This window comes from Cynoglossus semilaevis, chromosome 14, assembly GCF_000523025.1.
Source record: "Cynoglossus semilaevis isolate Cse_v1.0 chromosome 14, Cse_v1.0, whole genome shotgun sequence".
Classification (NCBI taxonomy): Eukaryota; Metazoa; Chordata; class Actinopteri; order Pleuronectiformes; family Cynoglossidae; genus Cynoglossus; species Cynoglossus semilaevis.
Genome location: NC_024320.1, coordinates 28,670,345 through 28,694,903, shown reverse-complemented (window position 1 = coordinate 28,694,903; position 24,559 = coordinate 28,670,345). Strand labels below are relative to the sequence as shown.

At 43.2% G+C, this 24,559-nt stretch overlaps 3 protein-coding genes across 4 annotated transcripts in view; all 3 read right to left on the bottom strand.

Annotated features, from left to right (window-relative positions):
• osbp2a (oxysterol binding protein 2a) overlaps window positions 1–7,366 on the bottom strand; it is a 14,147-nt gene extending 6,781 nt beyond the window's left edge. The window contains exons 1-3 of the mRNA XM_008326348.3: window positions 6,854–7,366; window positions 5,542–5,747; window positions 97–347 (exon numbers count right to left, since the gene is read on the bottom strand). Of these exons, the coding sequence (XP_008324570.1) occupies window positions 97–347; window positions 5,542–5,747; window positions 6,854–7,017 (621 nt within the window). The 5' untranslated portion in view covers window positions 7,018–7,366. The remainder of the gene's footprint in view (window positions 1–96; window positions 348–5,541; window positions 5,748–6,853) is intronic.
• A 1,266-nt stretch (window positions 7,367–8,632) lies between these two features.
• Window positions 8,633–20,820, bottom strand: atp6v0a2a (ATPase H+ transporting V0 subunit a2a). Of its 2 annotated transcripts, XM_008326347.3 has the most exons (20): window positions 19,604–20,811; window positions 18,980–19,058; window positions 18,788–18,885; window positions 17,454–17,591; window positions 16,484–16,581; window positions 16,271–16,397; window positions 15,138–15,220; window positions 14,947–15,040; window positions 14,661–14,873; window positions 14,195–14,345; window positions 13,947–14,086; window positions 13,697–13,854; window positions 12,169–12,259; window positions 11,966–12,084; window positions 11,202–11,412; window positions 10,969–11,088; window positions 10,753–10,869; window positions 10,048–10,165; window positions 9,777–9,948; window positions 8,633–9,195 (listed from the first exon to the last, which is right to left on the bottom strand). In XM_008326347.3, the coding sequence occupies exons 1-20, from the start codon at window positions 19,718–19,720 to the stop codon at window positions 9,093–9,095; spliced, it is 2,547 nt and encodes an 848-aa protein (XP_008324569.1). In that variant the 5' UTR covers window positions 19,721–20,811; the 3' UTR covers window positions 8,633–9,092. The 2 variants fall into 2 exon arrangements, 1 of the variants encoding a protein (XP_008324569.1); XR_003051782.1 differs by lacking the exons at window positions 8,633–9,195; window positions 9,777–9,948; window positions 10,048–10,165 and adding an exon at window positions 10,181–10,629 and having other exon boundaries at window positions 10,678–10,869; window positions 19,604–20,820.
• Window positions 20,821–21,368: 548 nt separating this feature from the next.
• Window positions 21,369–23,980, bottom strand: nfkbil1 (nuclear factor of kappa light polypeptide gene enhancer in B-cells inhibitor-like 1). Its single transcript, XM_008326346.2, has 4 exons — window positions 23,539–23,980; window positions 23,340–23,452; window positions 22,199–22,307; window positions 21,369–22,095 (listed from the first exon to the last, which is right to left on the bottom strand). The coding sequence occupies exons 1-4, from the start codon at window positions 23,810–23,812 to the stop codon at window positions 21,530–21,532; spliced, it is 1,062 nt and encodes a 353-aa protein (XP_008324568.1). The 5' UTR covers window positions 23,813–23,980; the 3' UTR covers window positions 21,369–21,529.
• Window positions 23,981–24,559: the final 579 nt, after the last annotated feature.

Genomic DNA, 24,559 nt, shown 5'->3' with positions numbered 1-24,559 from the left:
CGATTCATCGTTACGTCCCTAACATTCAGGCTTCACTGCTGTTCAGCGGACATTGAGCTCAGACCTGCGTGCAGCGGCAGCGCCGCGTGAACTCACATTGATCATAGCATTAGAGGTGATGCGGAACAGGGTGGCTCGCTCGTTAACTGCCTTCACTCTGTCTGTGTTGTCAGCAGATCCTCGCAGTTCCTCCAGTTCACTGAGCGAACGCTGCAGAGCGGCGCCGTGTTTTCCAATCAGCTCATTACAGGTGCTCAGGTCGTCCAGTTTACTGGCCAGACTCTTGAGCACCCCTTGGGTCAGGCCTCGGTCGTCCTGAGGTCCAGGACCTTCATCTCCCGAGTCATCTGCACACGGAGGAAAAGACACAGAACCGATTATTTGTCTCCGTCTAATGTATTCAACCGTGAACTTTGTCAAATAAAAATACAGATTTTTAAGTGTTTTTAGTTTGTAGCTCTTGGACATTAAACATTTTTAAAAATTAACATTTTAAACATTATATAAAAACATAAAAAATATATAGAAAAATATTGTTTACAGCATCTTTGAACCGATTGAAAATATATATTTTTTTATTAATTCAATTTTTTCGTCTTCTTCTTTTGTAAGTTGATTTCCCATAGGTGAGGGTGGGGGGGCACATATAGAGATGAAAACCATTCACACCCATTTTCACTTTAGAATAAATATTTTAACCGACTCCTGCAGGTTTTTAATGTGTCATGAAGCTGCAGTACCCATTGACTACCACCAGGGGCTGAACCCGTGGATCGTCTCGTAGCAGGCTAAGAAGACTAACCACTTTTCCACCATTTAGCCTGAACTTACTCAAAATTGTAAATACGTAGATTTGGAACCGATGAAAAGCAGCGTCTATATCTTTTAGTACTTTATTTTGAAGTTCCTGCACAGACCTGCAGGGTTAGAGAACTAATGAGCGACGGGGAGTCTGTGTGATCGGAAATTCTCATACATGCAGTTAATATTCACCACGTAAGCAGGAGGAAAACGTCCTTCATCCCACCCTGACTCCCCCCCCACACCCTCTCTCTCTGTGTTGGAAAGCTGTGAATGAAGACCGTTGCCCTGGAAACGTGGTCTTGTGCAATCAGGAGACAAGGCTATTTTTAGAAGAAGAGGGAGGAAATAAATAAAAAAATAAAGATGACGCACTACCCGATCCCTCCTCTCCTCCTCCTCTTCTCCTCTCTTCCTCTCACCCCTCACTGACATGAACTGAGACATCAGTTTCCTGGACCTCACGAACACCGGACTGGACAAGAAATTACTGACAAAAACAAAAAAACATCCTGATGTTTTTGTTCTTTTCAATTAGCCTCACATGAAGTCACTAAAAGAAAAAGTTGCCCCCCCCCCACCACCCCCCCCCCCCCCCCCCCGCCCACCTCAGCACCGCGGCTGTGCCACCATGAGACACTGCAGCTTCTTCCTACGACACATTCTCTCCAACATGAAACAGACTTTGAAAATAAAGTCTGAAGATGGAGTTACTTCTCTGAGTCACGGAAAGCCCCTGTATTAATGGAACAAAAAACAAAAAAAACAACAACAACAAAAAGCACTGCGTCTACCGTCACGTCATGGAGTAAAAGCCCGTTCCATTCTTTTGGAAGTTCTTTAACCAAATATGACACCACACGACCGCCGGCGTCATTTATCAGATTTGTGTGTGAAAACTCTGCCGACTGATTCCAGACAAACGAGAAATAAAATAACAACAAGGGCAAAAAAGGATGAACACAGTCTCAGGAGGAGATTAAAAAAAATACAGGATAAAAAAAAAATCCTTGACTGAGTTGAAATGGTTCCATGACCCACATACAGCAGAGAGATTATTGACGCTGTACATTTGTCACTGTGTGGATTCTCCCTTCACAGCCATGAAACCCAAAGAACACAGAACCCACAGTGACGTAGGAACAGAGGTGGCAGCGAGAAATGATTCTGGTCGAAAACTTTAACCATAACTGTTTAAAACATTTATATTTCCACAGATCTCATCAAATAATATTAAAGTACTGGAAGGATTTAACTGGATTGTAGTTGTTTCATCGATTATTTTGTTATGCTACTTATATTTCCACAGATCTCATCAAATAATGTTAAAGTACTGATTCATCGATTATTTTGTTATGCTACCGCTAACTTTTAGCTATTGCTAGGCTAATGTTTATGTACAGCTTAGAAAATCTAGCGCTGTAGTGGTTGGATTTTTGGAACACCTGAGGGATTAATAATCAATCAATTAATCAATCAATCAATCTATCTATAGTTTTAGGCTTTGATTCTTTACATAAATGTCTTTGATGTTTTTTTAGATGTCGATTAATTAAAAATGAATTGCGTCACCAGCTCTAACTGATTTGATGATCTGTGTATGAATTGTTTCGGTCCTTTGTTTGTTTTGTTTTTTTCTCACAGTGTAGAGATGAACCGGTGAGTCACGGCTGAATCACAGACACACACCCACAGGTGATGAACGGAGCTCCAGTGTGGACACAGTGAGCGGCAGTGGAGATGATTAAAAAAAGAAGAGTCTGATGAACTGTGAGCTGAAGAAGCAGTAACTGTCAGAGTGGAACCTGCTGAGATCTGACGGAGGCTGAACCTGAGCTGCAGTGAGTCAAGGTGGAAACACCACTGACACGACACGTATATGACACCTTTAATCACCGCTGTTCTGATGCCGTGTTGTCTCTGTGCTCGCTGTAAAGGACTCTAGAAAACCACAAACAGAGTGTGATGCCCAGACGTCCAGGTCTGAATGCTTTGTTTTAATTTAACGAAGTTGACTGGTCCAGGAAACTCACATCCTGAAGTGACTTATTCATATAAAACAATATACACCATATATTTATGTCCACAAGAGGGCGCCATATAAACTCATGTCAACTAGACACTGCCAACGCACCACTGAAATGTTGGTGAAATTAAAACAAAAAAGAAAATAAAACACAAATGGACTAAATGGTTAAAAATGTATTCTTGGATTATTCTGAAATTGGTGTTTATAAAATAATGCAATAAATCTTGACAGACTTTTTTTCCCAGAGTCGTGGTGGGAGTTTAGCTGCAACTAATCCCAGCAATCACTGGGGCCAGGGTGGGGTACAGCCAGCACAGTTCACCTGTTCATCGCAGCACCAATCAGAGTGTCATCTGCAAACACGATGATTCAGAGAGTCTCCGAACCTGACCTAAGGCTGTCAACCTGTCAATCACAGCCGAGTCATGATGTAACCCCAATGCTTCTGTGAACCCATCTGTCTCTCTCACTGCACAGTTAAACACCGTCTTTCTGTCCTTATACACGTCAGGAACCACACTCATGTACTTTTCTGCCTCATTATATCCCGTCCACGTCGGCTTTGAATCAATGACTTTATAGCTTAACATAAAACTTCTCACCACCGTCACACTCACCCACAATTCACTCCACTGAAAAAATATATTAAAGCTGAATCAAAGACAAAAAAAGTGCCATTTTTTAAAAAATCTCTTAATTAAGATTAAGATCAGCGCTAAATCATTTTCTTTAACGACTGTAGATTTTAATCACACATCCCACATTCATCACAGTCTCATTATGCCAGAAAATATTGATTTGCATTTTTGCACCATTTGTTCGTCATTTCCATTAACACATGCTCACACACACACTCCCCACCTTTTAAACCCAGACCTCTAACAGCTGTTTTCATAATAAAAAAAAAGAAAGAAAATCATTCTGTTTAAATGAGATGCAGAGGAAACAAGTCACAGATTATCACACCTGACTGAGAGCCACTGCTAAACGCTTCACTCCTGCCTCGAACTGAAACGGCAAATATTTACAACAGACTGAAGGATGTAATGACCGCGAAACTTACTGGAGTGGCCGAAACGTACGCAGACCGCAGGACGATAAACACGCACACACAATCAGACACAAAAGCACAACAGACACAGGTGATGGGTGTTACTTACAAGGTGACACTCACTGACAGAGCAGCACTCTTCTGCCTCTACTGTCCAAACGTGCAAAGTGAACAAAGACTTTTTTTTTTAAATAAAATTCACACATCCCTCCACTCCCTCTCTCCGCGACCCTCTCTCTTTATCTCTCTCCCGTCCCCTGCTCTCATCACTCTTTTACTCGGAGCGTCCAACCAGAACGGAAGAAGGCGGAGTCTAAGGGGAAGGTCATTTCATTCAGCCATCGCTGTCGTCATGCCGGAGGAGACAGAGCGGGAGGAAGGAGACGGGGTGGGAGGGACAGGTTGGGAGGGGGGAGGGAGGGCGTAGCTGCATGTGTTTGTGCAAGGAGAGAGAGGAGAAGGAGAGAGGGAGTAAGAGACACGGCGGGAGGGAGGGAGAGGAAGAGGGAAGAAGGCTGAAAAAACGTTTTAATAATTAAATTATATTATATTAATAGATTTTATTATGAGAGTACGTGATGGATCACTTAATATTATGAAAATTGAAAAAAAAAATTAGCATGACATTATTAAAATGACTCATCCTGTACTAAATGACCCACATTATCTCAGCTGACCACTTCCATCCCAAACATCTGGACCAACATTGCCCCCTTGTGGCTCAATACCAAAAGGGTAAATTCTTGTAAAAAAAATAAATAGAAAAAAAAAATTAGCATGACATTATTAAAATGACTCATCCTGTACTAAATGACCCACATTATCTCAGCTGACCACTTCCATCCCAAACATCTGGACCAATATTGCCCCCTTGTGGCTCAATACAAAAAGGGTAAATTCTTGTAAAAAAAAAAAAAAAAATTTTAAAAAAAGCATGTGGGTAAATAGGTCTTGGTTGCAGGAGCTTGCAGCACACTGCAGCTGGCGTGTCTGCCTCAGAGAGTCTCATGAGAAGCACATTCGTCCTGTCAAGGAGATATTCTGGGATATTTTGGGATGGAACATTTCACAGTCCACAGCTTTGCTTTAAAGGTGTTTTGATTTGTCATGGCATTTCAGTGAAGTACATGTTTCCTACCTGCTATTGAATACACTATGATAATGACAAAACACTGATGCTTATTTTTATACCTGAACCAAATGAAATGATTTGATGATTTGATAATTAAATGATATTTACATTCATGATAATTTCAGGGCAATTTATTTGTTGACTCTCCTTCTAACCATTCTAACCAACTCCTTCTATTTTTACTAATTTAAAGTCATTTTACAAAATGTAAGCAATTTTTTCTCAGCAATATTTCGAAACATTTTGAAATACTTTTTTTTTTTAAATATTTACTTTTTTGCAATGTTTTAGCTAACATTTAGCTATTACTGTAATGAAAGGTTTTGCTTTCTTGGTCCTACATTTTGTTAAGGTTAAGGAAAAATTTAAGCTAAACAATTTTGGCTACTTTATTTTACCTTAGCCCTTTAGGCTAATTAAGATGTACATTTTGATTTGTTTACCTTTTTTTTTACCCTATTTTCTACTGACCCCACCCCGGGGCCTGACAGGTCACTCAAAATGACAGTATGAAAATATTGTCCTCACCTGAGTGATGCATGAGCAGAGTAGCGTTGGTCTTGGCCTGCTGCAGGGCAGTTATCCAGCGCTGACACTCCGCCTCTGACATTGCCTTCAGGTGGTAGCTGCGGCCACCACTGGTCAGTACCAGGTGACACGTGTCGCCCACCTCGATGTGGGCTGTAGCCAGGGGAATGGTGCCCCGGCAAGTGTGTCCCATTTCTGCCTGAGTCCTGTGTGGAACCAGAACACACGTTTAGGAAATGGAGCAGCTCTGTTTCCAGGTGAAGTAGTTTATTTAAAAAAAACAAACAAACAAACAAAACCATCATAGATATTGGCTTAAAAAATACAGCTTAGAAAACACCTTATTTTAATACATAATCTGTGTGTAAGAGTATATATTTATATACCTATTACCGCGAATACGTTAGATATGTTAATTTAGCTAAACTTCAAAAAAGTAAATATTTACTAATATTAAAAAACAAAGTAAATTTAAAAAAAATAAATAAAAAAAAATAGTGACAAATGGCGAGTCATCTTAAGATCAGGAACAGATATTAGCTCGCCAAAATAAAAGGTACAATAACAATAACAATTAAAAAAAAAAAGAAAAGACGATAAACTGGCTAAATTAAAAAAAAAAATTAAAAAAATAGTGACAAATGCTCGCCAAAATAAAAGCTACAATAACAATAACAATTTTAAAAAAATGAAAAGACGATAAACTGGTTATTATTGAGTGATTGTAGTGGTTAGCTTAAGGCTGTTTTTTTTAAACATTAGCTACCTTAAAATCAATTAGAAATAAAACTAGCCAGATGGTAGAAAAATAGCCAAAAGTTGCTACCTTTTAGCTCACACGTAGCCAGTAGTTAATGTAACGATTCGCGCTGATGTAAATTCGAGATCATGAACACAGCGTTCCAGGAAAGAAAAATTAATAATGAAAAAACGGCTACAAATAGCATAACGCGGACACGCGCACACAACAAACAAACAATAACACGGCGCATATACGTAGATAATTCGCGTGAATTCGAGATATTTCTTAATGTAAAGCCACATAACGTACGTAAAAGTACAGCGGTTGAGTCTGACCTTCGACATGCCTGAACTAAATGACCAATTATTCATAATTTTAAGGTAATATATATATAAAAAATGTATTAAAAATTACGCTTTTATTGATGATAAACCTCTTAACTTGTGTGTAAAAATACGCTACGTAACAAAAGTGCGAAATGAATCATCAAACTATGAACGTCCAATCAATGGAACAGGGAGCGGAGCCCGGGTGGAGTCGCTCAGAGTTCCTGACAGGGAGTGGACCTACCTGTAATAGGACAGCAGGCCGTTACTGAGGACGAACCAGCGGCGCTGGTAACCCTTCAGGTAGTTGGTCCATTTGAAGAGCCAGCCTTTGTGCTGCTCCTGTAGGCACGGCAGCTGCAGACCAGCCAGGGTGGGCGACGGTAAACTCTTCACCAGCTCGTTCATGGTGACTTTGTCCACGGCTATGTGCGTGTGTGGAGATGCAGTGTGAGCGGATGCGGTGTCGCCTGTCAACAGCCGTGAGGTTTAGCGGTAGACGGTACACTGCAGCAGCAGCAGCAGCAGCAGCGGTGGTTCCTGTTGTGTCCGTGCAGTTTTTTCCTGTCCTGCGGCTGAGGCTACACCCTGACGGTGTTTCATAACAGTGATAACACACAGGACAGCCTGTGGATATCAGGGAGAGAGCGAGCATCATGATGAAGTCCCACCCACCAGAAGGCTAGCACCACGTCCTGTAGGTGAAGCTCTCGCTCTCGCTTCATCCAATGACGGCTCGCGGTTCCTAAGAGGACCGCGGAGGCACTGCAGTGTGGTCTTGAAAAAGTGTTCGCTAATTTTGACGGATATATGTTAAATAAAAACAAACATAAACTGAGCTGAAATAGCAGGATATACTAACATTAACATTATGTTAATACATTAACATGAATTGAGTGAGTCACACTAAACGTAGAATACATTTGATGTTAAAATGTTAATGACCAACGAGGCACTTTTTTATATATTTATATAGTGAGTAACCTAGCATTTCCATGTCGTAAAAACATGATGTTAATTTGGTAAATTACCATCCTATTTAGAGTAAAGTACATGCAAGCAAATACATCAAACGAGCTTTAAAGACCGTAAACTTCCTTTTACATATTTTAATTGTATATGTATAGTTTCCAATGATAAATAGAAATATATAATGTATTGATAAGTGAAGAAACAAGTTGGGAGTTGTTAGCGGGGTTAGCTTAGCATGTAGAAGACTAACTCTATAACCTGAACTACGGATTTGTTTAGGGTCAGTATAACATTTTTACATTTCTTTTAAAAGAGGATTTGATGTAAAATGTTCACAATTACGAGTAAACGCTCCCTCAGTCTGAAACACGCACTCATTAGTGGACATTGATGTCAGTGAAGTAGCACAGGAGACAAACTAGGGCAGGTTAAAGCTGGGGGGAAGACTGAAGGTAAGTCTGACGGTAGAACCAGTTCTGGTTACGAGGTAGAAACTGTTGCTGCACAAAAAAAAAAGACAGAAGAAGAAGTGGATACGAATCCTTTTATTTGCTTGCATCTCAAAACAACACATTAAAATGGTAAAAGTACAGACGACAGCTTAAATAAATACCATACTTATCATCATCATCATCATTAAAGGTTGTATACACGGTGTTCATCCACCAGGTGTCACAGAGGAGTGGCTGCCGTGAAATGTAATCTGGCTGTGTTTATATATAACCTTTAACAATTAGGTATTATAAAAATTATAAACATCACAAAGGAGAAGTTTTTTTCTTTATATTTTCTACTGGTTACACAGGAGATTCCACTTAAATAAATGCAGTGAAATATAATAAATGCAGTAAAGAAGCAAACAGCTAACAGTTGAGTATTCTCATTTGGCATCATCACAGTCAGAAGAGAAATCTTTAAATTGTACAATCATTTCTGCAAAAGTGCTTTGTGACAGTATGCCCCCAAAGAGATAAGGCTGCCCGTAGATTGTTGTACCATCTATTTCTTCTATCTCTATGGCACTACACCAGGATGTTTGACGTGGTCGTGAGTAGAACGTTGTTGTGACGTAATTCTTTTTTTTTTTTTTTACATTGCACTTTTTTTTAGTTTGAATACAAGGTAGCAAAGAATAGAAAACTATTTTACACAGCACGCCGCAACCTACACATTTAACCCCCCCACACCCGACCCCCCCCCCCGCACTGACGACAACGCCGCGCGACACTTTAGCTAAAACTGAAACAGCAGAACCGAACGTTTTGAGCCTGTCTGTACGTTCAGAGAGATTTTTTTCCGAGTACAGCAGTAAGGCAGTCAGCAACGGTTGATAAGATCCTAAAAATTGTCATGTTGAAAAAAACTTGCTACGAGAGAGAGTCGAGGTCCACTGTCTCCAAGGTCTGTGGTCACAGTGTGAAGTGCAGCAGCTTCCAGCGTCCTCCCTACGATGAAGTCTGCCTCTAACGCATACCCAGCTTCTCCGAGTCTTTTTTTTTCTCTCTGTATTTCTAAAGCAGGCCGTCTTGCTCAAACACGGATGGCAGGAGAGAAAAGTCAAAAGGGACAAACTTGATGCCGGTCCCGTGGTAGAACTTATTCTGGAACTCAACCCTGGAATTAAACAGAAAGTAAAAAAAAAAGAGTTTTTGGAAAATTCGGAAAATGGTGATAATAGCCTAAAGGTTGTAAGCCCGCTAGCCACATTAGCTTGACAAACAAACCAGCGGGGGGGTGGGGGGGGCACCAGTACAGCTTGGTAACTTTCTCTAATAACAATATCCTATACAGAAACCCAACAAATAATTTAGGTTGATGTTATTGGCTGAGTACCAGAAGTGTATACCATATGTAGGAAATGGGCCACACCCACACTTGCGGCGAAGGCTGGATCAGCAATTATTTCAGTCGACCTTCACCCACACTTGCGGCGAAGGCTGGATCGGCAATTATTTCAGTTACTAAAGAGTCGACCTCAGCAGTATGTTTATCTGGAAGCACGAACTTGCTAGCATTGCCATGCTAACAGTCCTTCTGCATACAGCATTTTTTTGCCTAACCATGCTTCCCTGTAGGGTGGTGCGCCCCACTCCTTGGGAACCACAATGATAGCCATACCGTAACTCTGTGCCCACTGTGCGGAAATTAATGCATTACAATGTAAATGCAATAATAATTGCAGTACTGAGACTCACCAGTGGAGGCGGAGAGCATGTAGAAACGCAGACAAACCTTCCATCACTAGTAAGATGGACACGGTGAGCAAAGCAAAGAGACCAAACACTGGGACCAAGAACACGACCCCTACTCTGGTGGTGATCCTCAGACCCAGACGCATCACCATGGTCCACAACACCTCGGAGAGTTCTGAAACCAAGGGACAACTCAGTGAAACCATCATCCATGCACAAGTAGGATCAATAAAAAAATGGACGCGGAGGCAGAAGAAGACGTGACTAGACTCACGGGCATGAGCCAAGCTGAGGGCCCAGAGACGCAGGTAGGACGCGGTGTTGGAAATGCAGCCCAGGCAGAACTCTATGGTGTGAATGGACTGGTGCAGGAGCTCATCAGCAAAATTAAACTGGAAGAAAAAACAATGTTACAGTTTCCACACATTAAACCAGCGGTCTCCAACCTACGTTTGTACCATGGACCGGTCGGCCGGTATCAGCCGTTACTGCGGACCAGTAATCAAATCAAACCTCTTTCAGATTTTTTTTCTGTTTCTAGTATCACAGTCTGAATGACCTTTGACCTGTTGTTTTGAAACCTTGACTGATTATCTTTGAGTGAAAACAGTAAAGGGACATGATATGGATTATTCTGGAATGAAGTACATTAGTAAAACTGAAGTACATTTTTGTCACTGTGTCCCACTGTGGCCTGGTATAAAATGACCTATGGACCAGCACTGGTCCCCGAGCCGGGGGTTGGACACCCCTGCAATGACAGTGACCTGTTAATGATCCTTGACTCTTTCTCGATGTCATATCTGGAACAGTTGGACTAACTCTCCCTCTGAACCGGAGCCACGTTCTGATGTGTGATGTCATATCTGGAACAGTTGGACTAAATCTCCCTCGGAACCGGACCACCCTGTAGGGAGTTGATGTAGTACCTGCTGCGGTGTAAAAATACCTCCGGGCAGGTTCACAGTTTGTGTCTGACCTCTTTGGGAAGACGTTCTCTGCTGGACATTCCATCAAGGCCCTCCTCTTCATCATCTTCATGAGACAGTGCAGCGGAGTTATCGTCTTCACTTGCATGTCTGACACGCTCGTAACCCTGAGGAGGGAAAACAACGCTCCATCAAAACGCTCCAAAACAAACTGCTGAGGTCGAGGACGGTTTGTAACACTAATCTTTTCTCTCTGCTGGACCTACCCTGCGTCGGCGCATGCCCTTGCCCCCACGATAGAGCCAGTACAGGTAGAGAGGTTTTCCTAACAGCAGCATGGGGGCTGAGAGCACGGCGATTATCACGAGGAAGATTTGCAGCCCGGTCTGTGGAGTCGTGTCAACAAACACCAAAAAAACAAAACAAAAAACAAACATATTCATTCACTTGGACCAAGGTAAAGACGGAGCGGACTGAGGTATTCACTGAGCACACGTGCCTGTCCTGGGAACAGAGGAGTGATGTCCTTCCCCTGCATGACGAACATATTGATGAAGTGGATGAGGATGCTGGGAGCCTGACTGGAGTCCCGGGCTCTGAATGCTAACCACTTGTAGATAATCATTAAGACCAGGTAACCGAAGAGACAGAGGAGGAAGAGCAGCTCGGGAAGAAACAACAGATACACGTTGTATTTCTGTCGGAAGTGTCTGAAGAGATGGAGGGAAAAAAGGACAACGTTTGTTCAAGAGAACATGATGATTACGGATGTCTGATATTAACTTTTTTGCCAATATCTGATATTGCTCACACACTTAATTCCCTATATAGAAATGTATTAATTATGAGCTGCAATGCTGCCATCTAGTGGTTTTCACGTTCATATACAGCGGGTTTTCCTGAAAAATATTTTCAGGGCACACATTGGTTTTCACTTTCATATACAGCGGGTTTTTCCCGCTTAAAGTTTTCACTTTCATATACAGCGGGTTTTCATCGTTTGGCACACATCGTTTGGCGAAACCCAGGCGTGTGTTATACGGTGTTCATTGTCGGAGGAAAAAACGATAACGATTCCTACAGATGTCGCATAATTATGCTAATATTAGGCTGATAAAATTGGCCGAAATTATTGGACATCTTTTATGTTGATGGATTCATTTTCCCAGATTATAAGAAAACAAGTGTCCTTTTAAACTGATGGATCTGATTCATGGTTGTCTTAAGATTTTCAGCGACGACAACAACAACGCAGAGACTCACAAGTGATTGAAGACACTCAGCACGACTCCAAAGGTCATGTGGATGACCCCGATTATAACGGACATCTTCATCTTGTATGAGTTGAGGAAGGACAAGCGGTTGACTGCCAGGTTCCATATCTGAGGTCATGAAAAAAAAGGGAAATGAACATTTTCACTGACAGCTCTGTGTAGTGGGATGTGAATTAAACTACGTTCACTCACAGGATCGATGCCGAATGGGTACGGTCCGCTGAAAACGCCGCTGACGTTTGGGTCTAAGGTGAGCAGGGCGTTGGTTTGGAGAGTTTTGTTTCTGTAATTCAAACACAGGTGTTTGTACATTTAAAAAGTTGGATTATATTTGGCTTTTTTGTTTCAATGTCCAGGTTTCATTACAACTGTACAGATCTGTTGTTGATATCAGCTGACGGAGATTTGATCGCAGACCCGTCAGCCGTCCTAAAGCCGACACTTCATCCTGTACCCGTCCCCTCAGCTGACGAGAAAACACGTTAAATCAATCCTGATTTATGCTCAGCGCTAGCAATGTCAACGTAGCCTTTCATCCTGCCTCTACTTTCGTAGAACCTTGCCCTGTACAACGCAAAGTTTCTCGGAACACCAAGAAGAAGACGGCAACAGAAGATTGACAGTAACCAGAGTGATTTGTCGTCTGTCCACATCTACAGCCTACGGCCACACCACCCTGGACACGCCCGGTCTCGTCTGATCTCAGAAGCTAACCAGGGTCTGTGAGCACTGGTGTCCTGGTGGAGAAGGAATGTTGCAGGTTTTTAATCCACACCCCACTGAGGATGGCACAGAAACCCTCACAGAAACTGACCTCAGCCCAAAAATGAACGTTGAACCCAACAGCGCCCCCTTGTGGATGTAGTTTTTTAACTGTCGCAAATGTAAGGCAATCATGGGAGTAGGTTGGCAGTGATTTTTTGAGCTACGTAACGGGTGCAGTAATGAGGTTAACGAGGTGGTGTGAGGACACAGCTGTGTTTTCACCAACAACCACGATGACGTCACATACTGTTATATAATGTTTTTACGATCCCAAGAATCTCTCTCTGTTTTTATTATCCCTCAGCTGAAGAGGTCACTGTCACAGACGTATACCCGCACACAAGGGCACAGAGGGTTGTCAAGGTGACCGCAAAAAAAAAAAAAAAAAAGTCCACGGTGATGGATGGTGAAACACTGCACCTGATCACATGACCGCACCTCAGATCATGAGCAGGTCTGACCGAGACGGAAGCTGCAGCCCTGGTGGCTCAATAGATGCTAATGTTGGCAAGCGCTAGCGCTACAGCAGTCTATGAATTGATTAATTGGCAAGCGCTAGCGCTACAGCAGTCTTTGATTGATTTTTTTTTTTAAATTAATTATTTCTGTGGGACGTTCAACACTGGTTGGTTTTAATGACCCATATGTGTCGCTAGTCCATTTTTGCAAGAGTAGCAAGGCTCTGAATACCTGTATAAATATAGCCACCAAGCTGACCCCTGCTGGCCAGCAGTGCAACTGCACCTCTAAGTGCATTTTCACGTCTTGAAGAAATGAGTCAGAGAGAAAATTCATCTTTTTATGTCCATGTTGACGATGTATAATGAAGCCTAACAAAAGCATTTGTAAACAGACTGTTGGACGTTGGACCAGATCCTTCCAGAAACATGTCTGTGAAACACGATAACTGGCATAGTGTGTGTGTGTGTGTGTGTGTGTGTGTGAGACCACTCACGTCCACTGCTGATTGGTGAACATGGCCTTCACGCTCCAGCCGGAGCCAAATATGTTGACAGACTTTGAGAAACAGTCGTTGTAAATGAGCCCCGTGTAGATGGAGAAGACGCCCATCATCAGGATGATGTAACGCCCACTGAAGAACATCGCCCAAATCTGGCAGCGACAAACAGAAGCAGAAATCAGACAGATAACCATTTTTGCAGCAGGTCCCGGAATGTTAAACCAGGAAAAGTAGCGATTCCGACCTCGTTAGTGGAGCGTTTCTTCATGTGTTTCTTCTCCGTCAGCACCATCCACAAGGCGAACAGACTCATGACCAGCCCGTGACCAAAGTCGCCAAACATTACAGCAAACAGGAATGGGAACGTGACGATGGTGTACGGAGCTGTCAGAGGGAAAAAACAGAAAAAACAAACCCTGGTCCGTCACATGTTTGGACTCGAGCAGACGAAGACGGACGGTGTCGTAAACAGAACCGGGTGGGCCGTCTTACCTGGGCTTACCTCGCGGTAGTCCCCCACCCCGTAGGCCTCCACGATGCTCTGGAAGCCGCAGGTAAACTTGTTGGTTCTTGACAGGGTCGGCGGAGTGTCAGTGCTGGGGATGCGGTTCACGAAGGACGGTACGGTCGCGTCACCTTTCCTCTGATGAAGAAAACGCAGAAAATTGTAGAGAGACATTACAAGCATTCCTCGACTTATGCCGGAATTCTGTTCCTATCGATTTTCGCAATAAATCGGAACTCACCTATGCTAACACAGTGGTGACATCATCTTATTAGTTGTTAAATTTACAGGAAATTGCGCAAAACCACAAGACGCCGTAGGTCAAAGACGTCGTAAAGCAACGACCTGCTCTAATCAGACCAGAAGGTCATTCCATTTTGGATTAATTAGTCCTAATCAGCTAATCAGAATTATCTGCTAATTATTCCGACCATTCCAGTTGTGGGTACTGACCGAGCCCTCTTCTAGCGCCCCCCGCAGGTTGGCCAGGTCACTGACGGGACACCACACTTCGGCGATCAGACACTTGTTGGTGACGTCGAAGCTGCAGAGGTTGAGGATGTGGTAGATGGCCTTCATCTTTTTCACCTGCACCACCCAGGAGTAGGCCGACTCGGCGGCTTTCTGCAGAACCTGCCTCAGGTAGTCCTCGGTGCGGTGCAGAACCTGGAGGACACAAAAAACACTTCTAACGTCCACTAAAATAAAACGCTTCTTCACTGCTTCCTGTCAGTCCTACGTTGTTGAGGTCCTGGATGCGCGTCTTCAGGCTGTCCAGCACATCCGCGCGCTCCTCGTCGTTCTCAGGGTGTGGGTAGAGGTGGCAGTGGTAACTGGGCAGATAAGACAAAATAAGACAAATGAGGCCGACGGTAATGAGAAAAACGGCATCTCAGAGGAGAAGCGGTGGAAGGAGAGCAACGCTCTTACCAGTCACAGATCTTCTGGACCTTCTGACCAATCTGATCTCCCCAGAAAGAGATGAGGAACACGACACTCTTGCTGATCTCACCCTGGACCACAGAGCAGACGCAGTATCGTCACAAAGTCAGGACACTGGGACTGGTGTTAATACGAATCACTGTGGATTTACTGCATCCTGTGATATATTTAAAATACTTCTCTCACGGTCGTAACACAACACCTTTGCTGCAGTGAATCTCTCATTGGGTGAGGACATTGGATGAGGACATTGGGTGAGGACAGGGGACACCCTGGAGACTTCATCAGTCAATCAATGAACCGTTCACATTATATTTACACCGACGGTCAATTTAAAATGAACTCCATGAAGACTTTTTTTCACCCCTCAAACCTCTTATCTTCTTGCTGTCAGGCATCTTCACTAACCACTCTTCCACTGTGTGGCCCAAGCTTCCATATACTTTTACGCTAATTTACCGTAACTGAATTCACTTTAGCTATTCCAGGAACAGCAGTAGCTGTAACAGCCCATGTTATACGAATTTTACTCTAATTGACCTTCATATCTTAATACACAGTTTACCGTGATACCTCAGGTCACGAACGTATTTCGCTCTTCGTTATCTCCGAACCAACTTTCCTCAGGTCACGAACGTATTTCGCTCTTCGTGATCTCCGAACCAACACAATCGATGTAAATCCAGTTAATCCGTTCTTTGGTCTAGATCACAGATTTAGCCTTTCCTTCGATCCATAACAAGAGATACATTTAATGAAATCACAAATAAAACAAAAAACCCCCAAAAAGTATCTGCACTGGTCAATCACGTACAACGTTAGAGTTATGCTAACCACTTGTTGTTCGGACTCTAGACGCCGAGAACTGGGATGCTGCTGGTGAGCAGTGTTTGTAGTTGCGATAATTCGTAGTACTCGCGCGTGTACGTGTTCGTGAATTGAAGTACCGTCCGTGAAACGAAGCAAAATAGTGTTCGTGGTCCGATTTGTTCGTGACCGGAGCGATCGTATCGTTCGTCATCTGACGTCACAGCTGCGTTTTTGGGTTTTTAGGTTTAACGAACTACAACGTTCCACTTTCCTTTTGATTCCATCCGATAAAAAATAAAGATCAGACTCACCGTGTCGAGGTCGGTGAGGTTCTCATCCACCTCTGCGTAGCTGAGGATGGTGTAGCCTTTACACACTCTCCACAACATGCGCTCGAACGCCTCCACCTTCACCCGCTGGATCAGCCCTGAAACAAACCTTCAGCCCGGACACATCGCGTTATTCTGGTGGCTCGGTCTGTCCGATAATGGAACTGTGACGTGTGACCAACTCCGGACGCTCACCCCAGCTTGGCTCCGAGTCTCTGCATCCCAGTGCAGCCCGTCACCGAGTCCGTCTCCATGGTGGGGAACTCTTCGTACTGAGGACCAAGAGCTTCATGCTGAGGGTGAGAAGGAACAGCTCAGTCACACCAGAGGGTGTCAAAGCCCTGGACCGTGGGCCACCTCTGGCCCGACAACAACCTACGTCTGTCTTCCGACTGGATATTATTTTAATAAACAAACAAACAAACAAAAAACCCAACTCTTTCAGAAATACCTGCAGATTTTGTTCGTGTTACACTGATGTGGAACTCTACTGAGAGGATGGTGGTTAAACATGGGGTCCATGGGCCAATAATGGCCCACCAGGATTCCAATCTGGCCTCTTTACTAAATTTCAAAAGTCAAAAAATGAACCCAGGATTCCAATCTGGCCTCTTTACTACATTTCAAAAGTCAAAAAATGAATTAAAACCCTTAATGTTCATGAAATGACATCTGTGATAAAGAGTCCTAATCTGACACCATTCTCAGCCAATCACAGCCTTAGTTCTTCATTCCAATTCCAGTTTGAACCTGTGGAGAAGATCTCCAGCTTCCTCCATGTTGGTCTGTCCACAGCAGACAAACAAGTCGCTCTGCAGTTAGCAAGAAAATATCATCACCGATTAATACCATCAGTGACCGGGCCCACCTGCAGGGGGCGATGTAACTTTGGTTTTTTTTTTGGATCCACCTGCAGGGGGCGATGTAACTTTGGTCAGCCTTGGGTTGTTTTTTGTTTGGATCAATCAAGGGTTAGTGCGGTTAGTGCTCTTGCCTTACAGCATGGAGATAACTGTTCGAAGCCCTGGTGGTAACTGGTGGTATTTATTTGTGTGCCCATGGTACAGAAACAGACAGGGACTGGACTGGTGAGCCATTTGTCCGACCCCGACCCATGACAGCTGGGACTGGAGTTCAAGTACCACCTGGGTGGAGGTGCACTCACCCTGGAGCGGCTGTGGATGAAGGTGCGTGTGATCCTCAGCATGTGCGTGTACTCGGTGAGCTCCAGCAGGTTCCTCTGCAGCTTCTCCTTGTTCTTGGCCACCTCGCTCAGCTCCATTTCCAGCCTCTGCAGCTGCTCCTGAACACCACACGCTCAGTTAGCTCACATTCAGCAATCCATAACATTGACTGGGCGACTGACAGCGGGCCATGGCCCTGAATGCACCACTTTAGAACCACCGACGTTACCGCGGTCACAAATGACAGCAGATGGAAACTGTTCATTTCTCCGAGTCACCGGTCGATGAATGTTAGTCGTTACGTCATCGACGTATCTCAGTAATCTGTGGCCGGTCAACCTGAAGACTACTGTATTATCCAGAGGCCGACGCCTGCGCTGCACGTTAGGCCGTACATAACAAATGACAAAGTCCAATACAAATTTTAAAAAAATCAACGTAAACCGTACTTCAAAGTTTCTACTCACACTCGTAATAAGTTGGAGTGTCAACGTCAGGAAGATCAAAATCAGTAAAAATAACATAAAGTAGAAATATATATGACCAAATATACGGTGACAAATACAGAAAGATAAAGTTTGAAAATATTGAAGCTAAGGAAATTAATACATTTAGACAAATTGTTGTTGTTAAACATAAGCTAAAAATGGAGCTAATGCTACATTTCCACTGTCCAATAGGGTTAGCAAAAAAATATTATATATTATATATATATAAAATATTTAAATATAATGAATATTTAAATATATGCCTGAAATCCAGTGGAGAAGCAGCTTAAAGTAGGACAACAACAGAAACCCACACAGAAAAAAACAAAACAACAAAAAATGACTAAACGGAACTAGTTTAAACATTCTTTAAAAAAATGAATAATTCCAGCCTGTAGACATTTATTGTTAGACCAGTTCTGCAGAGATGATTCTAGAATAACACGAAGTCACGCTAGTGACGCAGATGTCGGCTGTTTGTGCAAAGGTGAAGTGACACCAGACTAAAATATATTTACATTTTAATTACCTTTTCCTGTTGAAAAAACAGGTTGTCCAACAATGAGAACCTGTAAATATATGTACTGTACTGACTGGTACTACAGTAACTGTGTGTACACAGTAGGTAACGTGTTTTCAGGGTCATTCTCTGTGGTTATATTTATCCACTGACTCAAATATATTCAACTGTTGTTTTACAGGATAAAAATTATTCACTTTAAACATGAACGTCTGAGAATATGATTGATCGGTTACATGTGTGTAATTAGATGACCTCTGACCTCAGCTCGATGGTGCGGTCGCAGCTCAGGTGAAGTCCAACCTACCATAATTTCCAGGACCTGTCTGGGGGGAGGAGCCAGCGGACTCTCGTCCTCCTCGGGGACCAGGATCCGAGCTCTCTGGATTTCCCTCAGCAGGTAACCTGCGGCGGGAACACGTTGATCAACGATCCCGATCAATGGCTGCTCGTTACGCTGCCGATCGATCCTTCTGCTCTAGGTGAGCTGCATTCTTACCCAGAATTCTCTCCATCTCCTCGCACCTCTTGATTTCGCTGACAAAGCGCCGTTGGAATGAGCTGACGCTGGGGTTGAGCTGAAACCAGAGGAGCAGCACAGGCCGTTAGTGCAAATGAACGCACAGGAAACTGTTTCCATACACTCTAGAACCAGGGGTCTCAAACACCTGGCTCGCGGGCCACTTCAGGGCCGTTAACCCCTTCGAATCAGGCCCTCAACTAGATTCCGAAAATGAATAATTGAATAAATTAAATAAATGAATAATTTCTGGTTTCAATTGTTTAGTTTGCTCAATATTTGTACTTTTTTAATGCTGTTATATAATAAATATATATTTAGATATAGTTTAGAAACTGTGTTTTATATTAAAAAATGCCCAGTTATATAAATAATAATTATATATATATATATTTGATTTGTTTGTATGTGTATTTGTGGGGAAAAAAATTATTAATCAACCAAAACCTTTTACTGACGCCCCCTACAGTTCAAATGCAGTCTATTTACAGTACATTACAACAACTACTTTGCTACAAAAGTACTAATTATACATTTAGAGAAGTGTGAGTGTGAGTGTGAGTGTGTGTGTGTGTGTGTGTGTGTGTGTGTGTGTATACTCACGTCTCGGAACTCCACCAGTCCCAGTTCTCCCAGTTCACTGATGCAGTCATATTCAGAGCCGGACTGCAGGAACAGTTGCGCCAAACACACCTCCTCACTCCTGAACACCATCTTCATATACGTCTCACACACACACACACACACACACACACACAATCACAGAGCGCCCCCTCCCTGTCTGATGATCTGCCCCACCGCTGAGCCTCGGTTTAACACAAATGAAAATACGACATCACACAGTGACAGCGGCGGCCGCGCAGCTTTAAAGCCCTAAACCAATTAACCCCGCCTCTCTGGACTATTTATTCTCCATCATCATTAGCATTACTGTGTAGAACAGGGGGCCCGCGGGAGCCGCTGACGTCCTCCTCATCGTGTGTCCCGGTGTTCGGCCACTGCGCTGCATCTCCTCCGCGCCTCTTTTTTTTTTTTTTTATGTCTCCGGATAAAAACAAAGACAGAAAGAATTTTCCCTAACGAGCCGCCGCCGCCGCCGCCGCTGCCTGCACCGAGCCGCCGCAGCGACAGGCGTCATCCTCCGCACCTGCCATCGGCGGCACCATCGTTTTTCAGCACATTCGTCACAAACTTTAAGACCAGGGCGTAGCGGCCAACAGACACACGGAGACACAGACGGACCGAGCACGACCGTGACGTGGAGACAAAGGACGTTGCACACACTCTGACACACCAACGTTTAGAAAACACACACACACACAGAGAGAGAGGCTGCACGGCCTGGATGAGCGCTACGTCGCCCGGCAATTGACACGGATTTGCGTCTATTGGTTGCCAGATTTTTCGAATCCCTCGAAACTATTTATTTCGCAAAGTACGAAGACGGCGACGAACGTTGCTGCTTCCAAAACTAATGGCAATCACATCTAGTACCCTTGTCACTAACACTACTACTACTAGTAGTACTATTAGTACTTCTTCTGCTTCTCCTACCACTTTTACTAACAAGACTACGACCAATACTAATGCTATAACTACAAGTAGTCAAAGTGTTCACGAGCTACTTGTAGTTATAGCCTGATTTATGACTCCGTTCTCCGCCGCTTTAACGTGTCGGATTACCAAATCAGTCTGTAGAAGTGAGATTTAATCCAACCTTTTGCTTTTATAAAAATATAGTTACGGTTTGTTAAGCACCGAAAGATTCCATCAGCGACACACGAAACGAGATATATTAAAAAAGCGTGTCATACCACAAACCTGGCAACCAGCCAATCTCACAGTTCCGTTCCATCGCTGAAAGTAGACCGACCATCTGCTTCTATGAGGAACAAATCCTTCAGAAATATCATTTATAAATGCATTTTGGGGTTGTTTTTCTTTTTACACCATGTTATTTTAAGCGCTGACCAAAAGGTAGATTTAAAACAAACACATTGAACCCATTTCGATCGTTTTCACATTTGAAAACAAAACAAACAAAAAACTATTCGAGGATCGTTGAATTGTTAAAACTTTTTTATATATATATAAACAGCTTATGTTTCAAGGACATTCTGGGTCATTTTTTGTAACGTCATCCTTAGATTATTTTTGCTCTTTATATATATATATATATATATAAATTTTCCTCTACAACAGGGTCGATTTTTAAACTGACTTCCGGGACGTGGTTCTCTCGGTTCGTTCGGCGATTGTTGTTTCAGGATCATTATGGATGTGAAGAAAATGTGACGCAGATCGAATCCATTTATAAACCACACTATTGTTAAAGTTAAATCACACAAATCCACACACACATCAAGAATCGTGTTGGTAAAACAGAAGTTTTTATTATGCAACAAATTAATTTGTTCATTTTTTTTTCTTAAATATTACTGAAGGTTCATTTGTTCTTGTGTATTGACAAAACAAAAACCTGAACACCTCTGTTATGGAGGCTTAGGTTTCTAGATGTGTTAGTGTGTGTCAGGTCCTCAGGCTCTGGGCCAGTCTGTTGAGCTCCTGTGACAGAGCAGTGACCGTGTCCAGAATCTTCTGCCGGTCCGTCTCCTCTAACCGGGCCCCACACCTCTGAGCAAACTTGTCGGGATGCCACAGCGCCTGCTGTTTGCGCAGGATTTTCCGAAATACCGCCACATCCTTTCGGTCCACGCCGTGCAGCATCACGTCCACCATCTCCTGCACTGTACCTCTGGGGGCCGGCCAGGGGATGTCGCTGTAGCTCAGCAGTGAGCTGTCGGCCGAAGAACCGCCGTGGAAGGTCGCCGCGCACTTCTCGTCGTACGTGCGCTTCTTGCTCTGTCGAGTCTCGTCCTGTTTCCGCGCGGCTCTGGACAGATACTCCTCGTGTTCCCGCTGTAGCCTAGCATGTAGCTCCCTGTAGCTTTCCTCCTGGTGTTTCTTCCATTTGGCAGAGTCTGCCGCTAGCCTCTGGGCCTCAGCGTACTTTTTGTTATAATATTCTTTTCTCACGCGATCGGCCCAGTCTCCAAAGTCGTCGTCATCGTCGTCAACAGGAAGGAAGTCATCGTCTGTCGAACAGATAAAGCGGCATTTATTTACATTCATTTACGACGACACGAGCGCCGAATAAAACTCATCACGCATCACAAAACAAGTGTGGTGTCGATTTACCGTCGTATCGGCCAAAGGTTTGGTAGAACTCATTTTCACATTCACCGAACAGTTTCTCTTGCCACTCCTTCTCCACGTCGCGTTCAGGGGCCCGGAAAAACTGTGGCGTCTGTGAAAATAATAATAAAATGATTGTACAAATCAAACAATCTGGAACACAACATTATGAACCTTATTGTTGTTGAAAGATAAATTCAACTAACGGATTTCTTATCAAAATTATCTTCAAATACAAACTAATTAACTAAGACGAGAAACAATACATTTGTGTTTGCTGTTCAGTGAAAACGTGAGCAGCGGTGGTTCCATAGTGTCCTGGGTTCAATGACAAACCTGAGGAACAACATACTTAATGGCGCCTCCTGTGGCAGCCCTTGTGAATTGCAAAGACCCACACTGTAAATGTCCCCACTGTGGGACAAATAAGACACTTATTATTATTATTATTATTATTATTCATATTATTATTAGGAGAGGCTGTTACCATAAAAGTAAAAACAGTTTTCCTGCGATTCATATCCGTTTCCTGCTCCTGTTCTTTCCACAAGAACGGTTTTACAGGATCAGTGTTCAGTGGTGCTGACTGAACAGTTTCACAGAGAGAAAAAAAAGAGTTCATTCTGGATCATCAGTGTCACAGCAGCAGCCATTGATGTGAAATAAAGACTTTAAAGTTTCCATAACACAACAAAGGAAACGCATGAAAATGGACTGAACGTGGTCTTTAAAGGGCAACCCCCTTATGTTATGATGACCAGTGATGGTGACCTGACCAGTGATGGTCTTCTTCTATTTCTTTTGTGAAGGGTCTTTCCTAGCGGAAGACTTATTATTTTGTAGCAATACTGCCATCTTCAGTTCAACGTGTGTTCCACACCTCTATTGTCTCCACACATTTCTTACATGGTCTGTCAATTGTTATGAATCCTCTGAAATCTCTAGTCTGACGTCAGTTACCTGGAAATGGTTTCGTTTTTATCATAATCTCAACGACTTCTCTTAAAATATAATGTTACATTTATCATCGATCCCACAGGGAAGGTTACCCCCTAATATCTTATAATAATCTCATAATATACCGCGTAACGCTACAAAACCACGTTGTGTCTGTAACGTATTCAAGTTTTGTTTTGTTTTTTACCTCCTTTTCTCTCCAGAAACCCAGCAGATCTTGCGGCGTGACACCGGCGTTGTTGGGAGTCGTCTCGGCCTCCTGACAGCGCCTCCTGAGCGGCACGAATAGGTCGTCGTACGCTTAAAAAAAGAAAAAAAAAATTGATTTAATTTTAGAATCTTGAAATATAATAATATGACGCCAACTTCCGGGCCGTTCTTCCCACCTCCCGCCTTGTATTTCATGTGTCTTTTCACCGCTTCGTGCATTGCCGTTTCTCCCTTGCTGTCCCTCCGTAGAACATCGGCTCCGTGGTCCAACAGTAGCCGCAGAAGGTAGCCGTCTCCCAGGCGGCAGGCCAGATGCAGCGGGCTCCTCTGCTTCTTCCCCATCGAGAAATTGACATCCGTGTCCGGGTGTTTCTTCAGATAAGACTTCAGCTTCAGCGGGTTGCCCTCGTCCACGTACCTCCACACTCGCTTCTGTTTACTGGACACCATTCTGGACGTTAGTGGTTGCGGATGTACATTTGCTGTTATTAAAAAGGGCTTCCGGTCCGTCGTTTTAATGGCTCCGCCGCCAACGTCTCATATGCGAAAATTCCATACACAACAGGGCGCCGGATCTGTCACTAGATGTCAGTATTTAGCCTTTTCTGTTATTGACTGAAACTAATACAGCAGAAATCTCATTTAAATTGTTATTGTTAACGACAATTAACCCGTTAAAAGTGACGTTTTTTTAAACTCACAACATTCTGCAAAAACGTCCTACGTCACAGACCACGTCATAAAGGCAAAGTTACTACGTTTCAGAACGTGGTGCTCATTATTTTACAATTTTTACAATCGTTTTGTAAATAATAATTTATTATTCCACTTAATGAAGAAGAAATTTGTTCCATCCTTATTTGTAAATATCATAAAATATTTCTAATTCCACTCTGGTCTCAGTGTCACTTCACTACACTCAACAGGATAAACAATAATTTAATGATCAAAAGTGAAAAGTGACGTAGAATGATTCAGGCTTTTCTGTTGTTATAACTTGTCAACCTTAGGGACAAACTGTAAATTACAGACCTGATCAGAACAGAAAAATGACTCTGCTCTTCTGAAATACAAATGTAAAGCTTGTGTTTTCAGACTTGGAACTCTCTGTCCACCTTTCTCAGGACTGGACGCCCCCCACCCCCGACACCCCCCCCCCACCCCTCACTGCCCGGGTCGTTACGTCGTAGGCTCTCT

Excerpts from the sequence above, each read along its gene's own strand:
- atp6v0a2a (XM_008326347.3), bottom strand. The coding sequence starts at position 19,720 with ATGAAGATGGTGTTCAGGAGTGAGGAGGTGTGTTTGGCGCAACTGTTC. Across the intron at positions 13,855-13,946 it reads AGAAACGCTCCACTAACGAG|ATTTGGGCGATGTTCTTCAG; the intron begins GTCGGAATCGCT and ends TGTCGCTGCCAG. Across the intron at positions 12,085-12,168 it reads ACCCATTCGGCATCGATCCT|ATATGGAACCTGGCAGTCAA; the intron begins GTGAGTGAACGT and ends TCATGACCTCAG.
- nfkbil1 (XM_008326346.2), bottom strand. The coding sequence starts at position 23,812 with ATGGTGTCCAGTAAACAGAAGCGAGTGTGGAGGTACGTGGACGAGGGC. Across the intron at positions 23,453-23,538 it reads CATGAAATACAAGGCGGGAG|CGTACGACGACCTATTCGTG; the intron begins GTGGGAAGAACG and ends TCTTTTTTTAAG. Across the intron at positions 22,096-22,198 it reads AACCTTTGGCCGATACGACG|ACGATGACTTCCTTCCTGTT; the intron begins GTAAATCGACAC and ends TCTGTTCGACAG.